Below are 14,275 nucleotides of genomic sequence, written 5' to 3' on the forward strand. Positions count from 1 at the left end.
AGGCCTGGGCAGACTTCGGCCCTCCTTCCAGGTGTTTTGGACTCCAACTCCCACCATTCCTAACAGTCAAAATAAATAAATAAAATAATAAATAGAACTTTATTTATACCCCGCCACCATCTCCCCGTGGGCCTCGGGGCGGCTCACATGGGGCAAGGCCCGACCAGCATAATTTACAAAAACAACAACATAAATACATTGCGCAATATACAAAAAATAAATCACAGTAAGACAATAAAACGGGAGTTAATAAAGCAGTAATAATATCAATAGGAGTTTGTCCAAGCCTTCTATATAAGGAGGAGGAAATAATCCCTCTTTCTCTCTCCTGTGTGACTCAGTGCAACTGGCGAGTTGTTTCGGAGACTTTTGGTCCTTTTGGGAATCACTGGATTGCTGTGAGTCTATTGGGTTGTCTGGCCATGTTCCAGAAGCATTCTCTCCTGGCGTTTCGCCCACATCTATGGCAGGCATCCTCAGAGGTGGTGAAGTCTGTTGGAAAACGAGGCAAGTGGGGTTGATATATCAAGAACTCTTGTCGGTTGGAGGCAAGTGCCAATGTTGCAATTAGCCACCTTGATTAGCATTGATTAGCCTTGCAGTTTCAAAGCCTGGCTGCTTCCGGCCTGGGGTAATTTTTTGTTGGAAGGTGTTAGCTGGCCCTGATTGCTTCCTGTCTGGAATTCCTCTGTTTTCACAATCTTTGAGGTTGTGGGCGAAACATCAGGAATGCTTCTGGAACATGGCCAGACAGCCCAGAAAATTCACAGCAACCCAAAGTTCAGAAATATCAGCCCAACTTGCCTAGTTTCCAGCAGACCTCACAACTTATGAGGATGCCTGCCATAGATATGGGCGAAACGTCAGGAGAAAATGCTTCTGGAATATGGCCATACGGCCCAGAAAATATACATCAATCCTCTTCCAAGGCTGTTCTATGGGGTATAGAAGGGTTTTCTAGGAATCTTTTCCAGTCATTTCGTGAAAACCTTCCCATGCAAAGCCTCTTCGGAGTTGATGCAACACAGCGGGCCTTTGAGCCAAACCCGGACCGCCTCGGAACTGCTCTTTTCGTGAAGTCTGGTTACGAAATGGTGCACAAGGATGGTCCTTCGCCAACACCGGAGCCGCCGACTGTAACTGCCTGTTCCGAGCAAAATTAGATTGCAGAGGAAACTAAATGTTCCGCTCAACATATTGCTTCTTCTTTTCTGGAAGGCAACGAGGAACCCAACACAGAGCGAAATCTAAGAAAAAAAGGAGCACAGCCTGAACCCGTCCCCGGGAGGAAATTGGAATCAACATTGCGAGAAGGAGCCAACTTCCTTCAACGACGGAGATGTTTCCCTTCAATCGCAAGGGATGCCGATAACCCAGGTATCTAGGTGTTTTGGACTCCAACTCCCATCATTCCTAACAGCCTCAGCCACTTAAGAAAAGGAAAGAGCCTGAGGCTGTTAGGAATATAAGGAGGATGAATCCCTCTTTCTCTCTCCTGTGTGACTCAGTGTGAGTTTAGCACCTTGGATAGCTCCTTTAACATCTCTACCAAGGCCCTATAATGCAGTTTCATAATTCAGACTTATAGGGCAGTGTAGGCGCACATAATGCCGTTCAGTGTAGTTACATTGCATTATGAAACTGCATTATACATCTTAGATGGGGCCTAAGAGCACCTCTACATCAAACTTGCCAAACTACAGATCCCACCATTCCATAGCATTGAGCCATGGCAGTTCAAGTTGTATTGAAATGCGTTAATTCTACAATCCAGAACAGGCATGGGCAAACTTCGGCCCCCCAGTGTTTTGGACTTCAACTTCCAGGAATTGTTAGGAATTGTAGGAGGTCCTGGAGGGTCGAAGTTTGCCAGTGCCTGTTCTGGATTGTAGAATTAATGCAGCTCAATACTTGAACTGCCATGGGTCAGTGCTATGGAATGATGGGATTTGTAGTTTGGCAAGGCACTGCCACTCTTGCGCAGAGAAGGTTGAAGGCCTTGCAAAACTATAGCTCCCGGGATTCAACAGCATTGAGCCATGGCAGTTCACGTGGTGCGGAGCCCGCATTCATCTTGCAGAGTGATGGCAGCATCCATGGTCTTGGGCGAGCTCCAGACGGAAGCACAAACACGCTTGCGATGCCATTGTTGTCGTCTTCTGTGTTCCCAGCCCACTCGCTCCCTCTTCGCTGGTGGCTTCTCTCGTCCATCTGCCGGCTGTGTTCATTTCCTCCGCAATGGCCTGAGCCTTTTATTTTCTGTACTCCTTTAGAAGCCAAAAGGCTGTTCAGTTCTTTTGATTTTAATACGTCGGAAAGAAAGAAAGAAAGAAAGAAAGAAAGAAAGAAAGAAAGAAAGAAAGAAAGAAAGAAAGAAAGAAGGAAGGAAAGAAAGAAAGAAAGAAAGAAAGAAAGAAAGACACACAACAGAATCACCCAGGCCTGGAGCAATCTGTTGTTATTATCAGCACTTCAGATTAAGCCTCACACGGTGCTACATCGTGCTTTAATGTTCATAGGCTTCTGCATTGTCCTCCCTGTGCATTAGAGAAGAAGTAGCCGGGCAGTGGCTACTGACCAAGAGTTCATGGGATTGAAGCCCAGGTCGGATTGAGCTCCCGACCATTAATAGCCTAGCTCGCTGTTGACCTAAGCAGCTCGAAAGTCAGTTGTATGTTAAGTAGAAAATTTAGGTGAGGGGCCTGATGAGTTCCAAAGTGATGAGTTTGTCAGTGCTAGGAGAGATGATGTTTGCATTCCAGTGACAATTCCCAGGCAAACGGGGATAGTAAAACCAGTTCTTTTGGGAAACGGACTTCAGTTGATGGGGAGTTTTCCCGAGAAACCAGATTAGGTTTGAGAACGGAGGAAGTGAAATATAGACTAGATGTTCTGAGAGAAGACTCTGAAGCCCAAGTGCATTTGGCATGATCTCATGGCTACTTGGTCGGGCTTAAATTAAGTGGTGTTGACTCTACGCTTCTCAGAGGAGACAATGTTGGCATAAGGAAGGCTTTCCTGTCTCGTCTCTCAAGTTCATGCTTCAAGTTTCCTGTTCTGGCTCCTGACTTTGATCCTAAAAGGGTTTGCTTTGGGAAAAGTTCCTGTTTTCATGCTTATGGATTCATGTTTGAATGACTGCTTTGGATTTTGGCTCGCTCGCCTTCATGGACTTGGACATTTTGGATTGCTGCTATTTTGTATTTTATACTCTACTGCCCTTTTGGGAAATGCCAATTTTTCTATTTGTACATGCTTTCTTTAATAAACTTTTGTAGATTGTACTACTGAACTCTGGGTGAAAAGGTGTTCCAGGGCTAAAGTGCAACAACAGTAAAGAAAGTGATTGGGCAAAAAACAACTCGTTCGGAACATAGTTCTGGAAGAGACTTCAGTACATACAAGGAACGTAATTCTTCTAATGAAGAGCCATCAAGCCATCTGACCCAGGTGCCTTTCCTGTTTTATTTTTTTTAATCACATCACAAATCTTCCTCACTATTATTGGATCACTCATAATTTGTCTTTGCTTTTCTGTAACCTTTAGCAGATTTAGCAGATTCTCCCCAACCAATGTTTATGAAGAGAAGGTTCTGACTGTGATTGCTTGTTTTCACTGAATTGTCTTTGTCTGGTTTAAACGATGTGTTTATTTTGCTGTGTTAAGTTATTGTGGGTTGTTTCGCACTCATGTTGGAAACTGCCCTGAGTCCCTTCGGGGAGATAGAGCGGTATATAAATAAAGTTTATTATTTAATTTTATTAACTTCTGACACAGCATTGTGAAAAATACTAAGCGACGGAAGCAAGTCAACCAGTGATTTATTCTCTCTTTTTTATTCTTTCTCAGTTATTTCCAGAAATAGTATGTAAAGAAAATTTGTTAGCTAGTGTGAAAGCTTTACAGAGGTTTACTCTTCCTTTTTCAACTTCGTAATTTTAACTCCTCCAACCCCAAACCCAGTGCTACTAATACTCAAGTCGTTTCTTGGAAGACAGATCAGGCATTTCAATGATGCTCCAAAGCTACGATATTTGATGCTTTAGGCTCAAGGGATGCTGCTGATAGGCATCTACGAGAAATCCTTAATGCTCAAATTTTTAGAAATGGCAACAGCATAGAAGATCCAAGACTTGTCAGGTCGAGGATGGCTTTAAAGGGCACCCGGATCTCTACGGCGGCTCTCTGTGCAGATTTTAATCAAAGTGATGTGGAAGTTGGCAACGGGGAGTGTGGGGTGCGTCCAGCCAAACACTCCCATTCCACGACCTTCAAGAGAGTCAGACCAGACCACTGGACAGTCAAATCAATCACGATGCCCAGAAACCAGCTAGCATCGAGACACTGGAAACTTGCAAAGCTTATCGTCTTGGATGTACCTCTGCTTCCAGAAGCAAAGCAGGGTCAGGGCTAGTGCATTGGGGTTGTGCAAAAAAGTAAAATAAGAAGGTTGTTTTGCACTAATTTCAAAAAGAAGCCCACCAGAAAAATAGACTTTTTTTGTAATTATCCAAAAAGTGTGCAAAAAATATCTCAGGAGCTCATTCCTCAAGATAAAAACCATGCTTGTGCAAATTTGATTATTTGTGGATTCAATTATTACGTTCTCTTTACTTTCTCCAGCGTGACCATAAGGTCAACTTCTGTTGGAGTTGTCCACAGAATTGCACTGGAGACATCCTCTCAAATAAAATAATAATAATGGTGTTTTAGTTTATGGTTTTTCATAGTTAGGCCCACCCAAAAGTGGAAAATATTATATGCAAAATAAAATAAGTGAAGGTTTACATTCTTACTCCTTCATTGCTACGCACACAAAGGTAACTCCTCTACCTGTTTCCACCCGTCTTTGCTGCATCTTCAACCATGGAGAGCCTTCCTGAGTAGCAATACCATCGAGGCTATATATATATATATATATATATTTTTTGCAATATCATACCTGGGAGAAACCCGGAGTCGCTCCATTGGGCCTATCTGCGTCTCACAAAACCAGGCACAAGGGCCATATGTGGCTCATGGACCATGTTGTCCCACCAACATCTCAACTCGTTCTGCAAAACAGCTTCTGGGAAAGGCTATCCAACCATATTGTTGTATCTCACCTTTCCGGTGCCATACGTTCCCTATGATCGTCATCGGTGAAGCCTTATTTGTTTCGGCGATGTGTTGAAGCCGTTGTTTCCCCCTGTGCGGATATTTGTGCGGAGGGAAGGGTTGGCAGAAGCATTTGCATTGGGAGATGGTGCATTGCAGGGCCTTCTTATCTTGCTCTGTGCACGGCAGGGTGAGGTTCTGCCTCTGTTTACTATCCTGGCAATATCACCCGGATGGGAGAGCCGCTGGGGTCGGGCAGGAAGCCCCCGCTGTCGCTCTCATTCAAGGTGTCGCTCTCGCCCGACGTGTTGATGTTCCTCATCCTCCGTATCCGGGACTGCAGCCTCTCCTGCTCCTTCCGCAGTTCAGAGTAGGAGTGGGAGAAGGTGTGGAAGATGGAGGTGGCCGGGAAGGACATGATGAGGATGCCGCTCAGGATGCTGCTCAGGGCCACCATCTGGCCCGGGACACTCCGGGGGACCATATCTCCGTAGCCCACCGTGGTCATGGAGATGATGGCCCACCAGTAGGAGGCCGGGATGCTGGTGAACTCCAAGATCTTTCCCGACTCGTTCTCGGCCAGGTAGACCAAGGGTGAGAAGAGGGTGACGGACACACCGAGGAAGAGCAAGAGGAGGCCGAACTCCCGGGCGGAGCGGCGGACGGTGAGGCCCAGGGTCTGCAAGCCCAAGGAGTGCCTGGCCAGGCGCATGACGTACAGTATCCGCAAGGCACGTAAGACCCGCAGCACCAAGCCCACCTTCTCCAGGTATGAGTTCCCGCTGGGCTTCTCTTCGCCCTCCGCGGTCTCGTCATCCAGGACGATGAGGGAAGCATAGTAGGGGGAGATGGCCATGAAGTCGATGATGTTCAGCGGCCCCTTGAAGAACTGGCACTTGCTCTTCGCTTGGATGAAGCGTAGGCAGAACTCCAAGGAGAACCAAGCCACGCAGATGGTCTCCACGATGAAGATGTAATAGCACTTTTGGGAACATTCACCCTGTGGACGGGAAAAAGAGAGAGGGAGACAAAGGTGGCCCACATCAGTCAGTGCTCCTCCTAGTTGAATAACCACAATGAGAACAGTTTGGAAACACACCTCCAAGGGGGACAGCCTTGGTGAAGCCAACAGAATAGGGTTCCCATAGAAATTGAGGAAGCAAGAAGACACCTTTGCTCCCTGGCTTCAGGTAAGCCTTGACTTAGATTGCATTAGAAAACTGAGTGTGTGCTTGACTCCTGTGGTTAAAGGCTAACTGCTCTGCTGGGGGCACCAGAAAGCTGAGTGAGTGTTGTCATTTTGAAGGAGAGGCTAGGTACTTAAGTTGATTGACAGTTTCAGGTCACCAGTAATTAAGAGAGTGATTGTTCCCTGTTTTTTGAAGCTAACGGCATGCGCGAAACCCCCACCTTCACTATCACATCTTTACAGTACATACAGAAAACAAAACAATATAAACAAACACACATAGAGGAGGTTGTCAGCATTCTGCACATAACGTGCATGTGCATTAACTATAAGGATCCTGCTTTGTAACCTCACCCACCAAGAGATGGAACAAAAGCAAAACCTTCCCATCACATGTCCAAGCTGTTAAGGGAGGAGGAATGAATCCACTCAGGTATTGTCGAAGCCTTTCATTGCCAGAATTACTGGGTTGCTGTGAGTTTTTCAGGCTGCGTGGCCGTGTTTCAGAAGCATTCTCTCCTGACGTTTTGCCCACATCTGTGGAAAGCATCCTCACAGCCTCAGGCCCTTTCCTTTCCCCCCTCAGCTGCTTAAACTGGAAAAGGAAGGTGTTAGCTGGCCCTGATTGTTTCCTGTTTGGAATTCCTCTGTTTTCAGAGTGTTGTTCTTTATTTACTGTCCTGATTTTAGAGTTTTTTTAAATACCAGGGGCCAGGTTCCCTTTCGGTGGCCTTTTAATTGTGGATTATCTGCCTTGATATTCTGGGTTATATGGCTGTGTGGAAGGACCCTCAGGGCTCTTCCAAACAGCCATGTAACTCAGAATATCAAAGCAGAATAATCCACAATATCTGTTTTGAACTGGGTTATCTGAGTCCACACTGCCTTACATCCCAGTTCAATGTTTGGTGCCAAATTCGCAACTATAGTAATTACTACATAACATTACTGTGTATTGAACTGCTTTTTCTGTCAAATTTGTTGTAAAACATGATGTTTTTGGTGCTTAATTTGTAAAATCATAATGTAATTTGATGTTAAATAGGCTTTTCCTTAATTTCTCCTTATTATCCATCATTTTAGCTTTTATTTTTCAGTGATTGGTTTGCCGGGGGGGGGGGGGGGGGCGCCGCCAAAATTCTGTTCGCCTACACTTGAAAATTACCTAGGGCCGGCCCTGGTTGCAGTCCAAAATACCTGGAGGGAGGGTCCAAGTTGGCCCATGCCTGGTGTAGAGGCACCCAAGGCCAGAGGCAGCCATCTGGGGTCGATGCCGAGGGTTTCTTGGAGACGTTCCCTTCTTGGAACAGAATGTCAGTTCCCAGGTTTCCCCGGGGAAAAGTCCTGACTGAATAACAAACACGGCGCTGTCTCATGATTCACCCTCCCACCCGCCACCTGCTTTGGTCGGATCTCCAGATACCACTCTGTGGTGGCACAAATGCCTGTCGGGGAGGAAGAACATCTCAGAACATCTCTCTCCCATTGTATTATCCCTTTCCTAGGTCATTGGTTCAGCAAAGCCCCTTCCAAGGCAGAGTTGAGTCTTGTCAGCAAACGGAATATTCAGGACAAATTTGAATATTGGAGGGGTTTGGGGGGAATTGTCCTTGACATTTGGGAGTTGTAGTTCACCTACATCTGGAGACCGACAATAGATGAGGACCAAACTTGACACACAGAACCCCATGAACAACTAAAGCTACAGTAGGGGCTTAAGAGGACTGACTCACCATGGTGGGAGTTGTAGTTTACCCTGTAGCCAGAGAGTCACACTAGATGATGATGCATCTAGAGCAGGCGTGGGAAAACTTGGGCCCTCCGGGTGTTTTGGACTACAACTCCCACAATTCCCAACAGCCCACACCTGATCTAGAGCAAACTTGCCCAACACGACAAAACTAAGTACTAATGGAGTTTCAGGGGGTCAATCTGGCATGATGTGAGTTGTAGTTCACTCACAATCTTTTGCATTTTGTAAAATGACTTTTTCAAAGTATCCCAAGGTAGTACATAATAATAACAACAACAACAACAACAACAACAACAACAACAACAATAATAGCAGGGAAAGCTTTGTCAAGCTACGTGATTCCAATCTGTAGCATTGAGCCATGTAAGTCAAAGCGGTGCCAATCCAAACTATGTGGATTTTTTAAATTGATTTTTCCCAATCTGATGGCCATTCTTGTGTTTTCCATATTTGCTGGCATATCATCACCTTGACAGCACCATCTTTCAAGATTTTAAACAATTCAGCTGGGATCCCGTCGTCTCCTGCTGCCTTGTTATTAGCAATGCTTCTTAAGACCCATTTTGTTTTAATGTTTTTCTGTTTGAAATTGGATGCCAATGCTTTTATGAGTCCCACGGGGAGGTAAAGCGGGGTATCAATAAATATACTAATGATGATAATCGCAGGGAAGGCTTTGTCTAATCTGCAACATTGAGCCATGGAAGTCAAAGCGGTGTTCAAACTGGATTTATTCTGCAGTGTGGATGCATCCTATGATTGAAGATTCCCTCTTGCCCATTTGCAGTGAAGCCGTACTTAATATTCAGGACATCGGCACCTCTTCACGAACAAATCTTTCAATTAGGCAGCGAGAGCGCAGAGAGAGAGAGAGAGAAAGAGAGACAATCAAAGGTTTCTCGCTCGAAATGTCGAAGCAGAGAAAGCACTGCAGTGCAGAGGTGAGCCAAGGTGAGGGCTTCATTGCAGGGACGGGCAGCGTATGGGCTTCCAAACACGATTACATTGCAAAGATGGGCAACGTATGGCCTTCCAGATACTGGAATGATAGGACTTGCAGTCCAACAGCATTAGGACCACCTTACATTTCCCATCCCTGATCTAAAGGCTCTTAAAATGTGTTTTCATGGAAGGAAAATCTATAGAAAATCTTGGAATTTTCATTCCAGGTTTGTTGCAGAATTAAGGGGGAGCCCTTGGTGGCGCAGCATGTTAAAGTGCTGAGCTGCTGAACTTGCAGACCTAAAGGTCGCAGGTTCGAATCTGGGGAGCGGGGTGAGCTCCTGTTGTTAGCCCCAGCTTCTACCAACCTAGCAGATCGAAAACATGCAAATGTGAGTAGATCAATAGGTACCGCTCCTATTGGCGGGGAAGTAATGGCGCTCCATGCAATCATGCCTATGGCCACATGACCTTGGAGGTGTCTATGGACAACACTGGCTCTTCAGCTTAGAAATGGAGATGAGTACCAACTCCCAGAGACGGAAAACCTTTGCCTTAACCTTTACTATCGTACTTCAACAGTTCAGCTGGGATCCTGTCGTCTTCTGCTGCCTTGTTATTACCAATGCTTCTTAAGGCCCATTCAACCTCACTCTTCAGGATGTTTGGTTCTAATTCACTCACCACACCACCAAAGCTATCCTCGATGTTATTATCCTCCCTATACAGATCTTCTGTATATTCTCGCCACCTTCTCTTGATCTCTTCAGCTTGATCACTTCAGCTGGGATCCTGTCGTCTCCTGCTGCCTTGTTATTAGCAATGCTTCTTAAGGCTCATTCAACCTCACTCCTCAGGATGTCTGGTTCTAATTCACTCACCACTCAGTCACGAATAAACAACAACAACAACAACAAATCGTACTTCTGGTGTCAAGGGCTCTGGGAATCTAGCTGATGGGGGTTCAACACGTCTTTAAAAATATTGTAATGATCACACCCCATTAACAATAATAAAAAAAAACCACCACATTTTGCTGATGGGTTGTGCAGGGCGAATCCAGGATGTCCTTGTCCTTAATTACATAGAAAAGTCTACTGAAATGGGATTTGAATATGACATGACCTTGGAGGTGTCTATGGACAACGCCGGCTCTTCGGCTTAGAAATGGAGATGAGCACCAAACCCCAGAGTCGGGCACGAATAGACTTAACGTCGGGGAAACGTTTACTTTTACCTTTACTAGCAGAATTAAGAGCTACCTAGAAATAGTTCAGTTTTACATTGCAATGGCTTTGCAGTCCTTTGAAAGTTTCCAGAGATGGATTGGCTTCCTTGGGGTGAGAATGATTGTTTTGGAAAAGTTGTAACCGGGCGGCATTCGGCTTCTGAGCCATGAAATACGACGTATAACCACCACTGGGACTGCAGAATCACGCTTTCTGCACTGCTGCCTGTATTAGAATAATTGAATATTAGAATGATTTAAATCAAGGGAGTTTTTGAGACCACAACGAAGTAAGAAACGACCCGGCAATGGGTCACTTTGTCACTTCAATGGGCGGCTGCTCGGCCACGGAGGAGGCTTCGGGCAGCCCTGCGTTCCTTCTCTTGTTTGAATAATGAATCCAAATGCACTCGGGGAGCGCACGGACTTTTCTTTATGGATCAGCGGGAAGCATTAGCTGCACAATGTCACTCGACCGCAAAGGTTATGTATATGTACGCACTCAGCCGCAGCCTGCGATGAATGCGCAGAGCTCATTTTAAGGAGCCTAAGAACATGAACGGGAAATGGCCCTTGACAAACCCAACCAAGGAAATAAAACTGGACAACCGGGGAAAGAGACGAATGCAAATGAATCGCATCTATTTCAATGAATCCGTTCTGGGTTTTAGTCTGAACTTTAAAGGAGGTAGCCAAGGTGCTGAACCCTCAGAGATTCAAAGCGTTCAGCAGCCAAGATTGATGCATTGAATTATGGAACAAAGCCAAGGCCATATTGGCTATCTCATTTACAGCTGATGGGGAGTTTTCCCATGATATCAGATTAGGTCTCCACACAGAGGGAGTGAAGGATAGATTAATAAAATGTTCAGAAACACTCTGTGAGAAGTCCTTGGAACCCAGGTGTGTGAGACATGATCTCATGGCTTCTTGATCGGGCCTAGACTTAGTGATATTTACGTTTTGTCTCTCAGAGCAGACAACATTGCCATAGATTCATTAGTAAAGTGATGTAAGCAGGTTGGGGTTTGATCACAGCAGAATGGGGACAAGTTACTTTTTTGGAAGATTCCCATAGTTGGGTGGATTCAGAGAACTCTCATTTGAAAAAGGAACTTTTCTAAAGTTTTATATCCTTGCTGGATGCTCTTAGCTGGGTCCCCTTTTCTCCATTCGAGATCAGGGTCATCAATGTCAGCAGAGTGGACGACAGTAATAATGTTAATCATACTATCCACTTATTATTCACTCAAATAGGCTGTTTGTACTATGGAATGGTTACTGAAATTGACCTGTGTTTATAATAATAAATAAATAAACAATGTTAATCCTATTCTAAAGAAGTGCTTATCCAAGGTGCTTCATTCAATCCACCTTCAAAGTCTGAGATAACACCGAAAGTGGATTCGCAGTCCCTGTTAGGAATTTCTCAGAGGATGAGCGGGATGATGGGTCTCCCACTGAGGAATCTGTGTGTGATCAGAGTGAATGGCAGGCCTTAGATCAGAGAGAAGTGCAGGCAGTTGAAGATGAGACAGAGGATGTTTTGAATTCCAATGTTTGTTCCTTAACAACAGGCGAACAGTCCATTTCTCTTGAGAATCAGCCTTCAGCTGATGGGGAGTTTTCCCGTGATATCGGATTAGGTCTCCGCACAGAGGGAGTGAAGGATAGATTAATAAAATGTTCAGAAACACTCTTTGAGAAGTCCTTGAAACCCAGGTGTGTGAGACATGATCTCATGGCTTCTTGATCGCATCTAGACTTAGTGATGTTTACTTGGTGTCAACTTGTCATAGATTCAAGTTGCTGTTCCAAGTGTTTGCCTATGTTCCTTAAATAGTTTTGGCCTCGGAAAATTATTAGTCCAAAACACCTGGAGGGCCAAAGTTTGCCCATACAAGGTCAATCATATGAGTTCTGCATAAAAATGGAGAACAAAAACTTTCCTTCTTTGAAGGCAGGGCTGTAACCCACCTCAGTACCATAAATCTGGTCTACCCTGGATAGTAATTGGATGGGAGGCCATCAAATCATACCACTCTCCTTTTCTCCTTCCCCACTTTTGGAAATATCCCATACATTTGGGGAAATCGGCCCAGAAATATCTGTGCGTGGGCGGATACGCTCGGAGAGAAGGCAAAGCTCCTGGATTACAAGCAAAGCTGGCCGGCTCTACAAATTAATGCACAGCATTGCCTTGACCTCTGCCTATGGGTCTTTCCCTTATGGGGAGAAGATGCCTCTTCTGTGCTTCAGAAAGCTGGTCAAAATGGCTTTGATGAGCGCCTTCAACAGCATGTAGAGCTATTTTGTCTTTTCTCGGTGAATGTGCAATGGGGAAGCACAGCATTGATAAGTGCATGGAAATTTGATTCTGGACACGCATGAACATTTGAAATTGGATGAACTCTTATACGTATTAAGGGAAATCTGGAGAGTTTTGGAACTATAATGAGACGTAATTAGTGCCCAAGAGAAACAGCAAAAGGGCTTTTTATAAGCTTTTGTGGATTCCAACCCACGCCGTGAGAAGAATCTTCAAAGTGCTAGAAAATATTCTTTTGCGATTGCTGACTAACACAGCTAGCTATTCGCTGGGAATATTTCAAAGTAGGTAAATTTCCAGGCTCTTGTGCTTCTTTCTAGTGTCGATATGCTAATACATTGGACAAGATGAGACCACCCAGCACAACAAGAGCCGTCAGAACCCCAATCAGGTCCTTCTCAACCAGTCATGGACAGTCAGTCCCAGCACCATCAATATAGGAAACATCTCTTCATGGACATCTGTTGGTGGGCAGATTTTGGACGAAGCTCAAGAGGAAGAAAATAGCCTTATGTGTGCTATCTAAAAAGGGACTTATGGATGTATAAGCTGCCCTGAGGTGCATGGAAGCCACCAACGGGGTGCCAGCACTTGAGCTGTCATGTACAACGTTGAGTATATGTGACGAGTATAGATACAAACATCAACCATGGTCAAAGAGAGAGAGGAAAATGAATGCACAGACTAGAGCAGGCATGGGCCAACTTGGGCCCTCCAGGTGTTTCGGACTTCAACTCCCACCATTCCTAACAGCCGGTAGGCTGTTAGGAATGGTGGGAGTTGAAGTCCGAAACACCTGGAGGGCCCAAGTTGGCCCATGCCTACTCTAGTATGACTCTACTATGACATATTCTCGCTCTAGGATCTTTAGAGTTGGCCATAAAGTTGTACAGAAGGACCTAAGGGTTCCTAGAGATTGTTCAACGCCATGAACCATCCAATCTGCCAAAGCCAAGCTCACAAACGTGAAGGGTTGACTGTACTAATGTAGAGGGCCGATTGTACCGATGATGATGATGATGATGATGATGATGATGATGATGATGATGATGATGATGGGATGGGTGGGTGGATGGATGGATAGATGGATGGGTGGGTGAATAGATGAATGGATGGTTAGATGGATGGACTTCATAGATAGATAGATGAATGGATGGATTCAATGAATGGATGGGTAGATGAATGGATGGATGGATGGGTGAATAGATGAATGGATGGATAGATGGATTTCATAGATAGATGAATGGATGGATGGATGCAATGAATGGATGGGTAGATGAATGGATGGGTAGATGAATGGATGGATGGATTTCATAAATAGATGAATGGATGGATGGATTCAGTGAATGGATGGGTAGATGAATGGATGGATAGATGGATGGATTTCATAGATAGGTAGATGAATGGATGGATTCAATAAATGGATGGGTAGATGGATGGATGGATGGATGGGCTACAGCACTGCATTTGGAGATTACAGGATAGCAACCACATAGACAAAGGCCAAAGAAAAGATGGATGGACACCATCAATGAAGACATATGTGCCACCAAACTGAGGAGGCCCAAAACAAAGCCTTGTGAAAACGACAGTCACAATGCTCACCCCTCCACTGGGAAACTAGCTTAGAAAGAAGATGGATGGATAGAAAGATGGCTAGATGGATGTCTAGATGGATGGATTAATAGATGGATGGATTGATGAATGGATGGATGGATGGATGGATGGATATTACA

General features: G+C 45.0%; 1 protein-coding gene across 4 annotated transcripts in view; it reads right to left on the minus strand.

Moving 5' to 3' along the window:
- Positions 1–3,818: 3,818 nt before the first annotated feature.
- The window catches only part of kcng4 (potassium voltage-gated channel modifier subfamily G member 4), a 383,395-nt gene continuing 372,938 nt past the window's right edge, over positions 3,819–14,275 (minus strand). For all 4 annotated transcript variants that reach the window (XM_062961816.1, XM_016998491.2, XM_016998489.2 and 1 more), the window contains one exon: positions 3,819–6,098. In XM_062961816.1, the coding sequence (XP_062817886.1) occupies positions 5,310–6,098 (789 nt within the window). In that variant the 3' untranslated portion in view covers positions 3,819–5,309. The remainder of the gene's footprint in view (positions 6,099–14,275) is intronic.

The sequence above is a fragment of the Anolis carolinensis genome, unplaced genomic scaffold (assembly GCF_035594765.1).
Source record: "Anolis carolinensis isolate JA03-04 unplaced genomic scaffold, rAnoCar3.1.pri scaffold_9, whole genome shotgun sequence".
Lineage (NCBI taxonomy): Eukaryota > Metazoa > Chordata > Lepidosauria > Squamata > Dactyloidae > Anolis > Anolis carolinensis.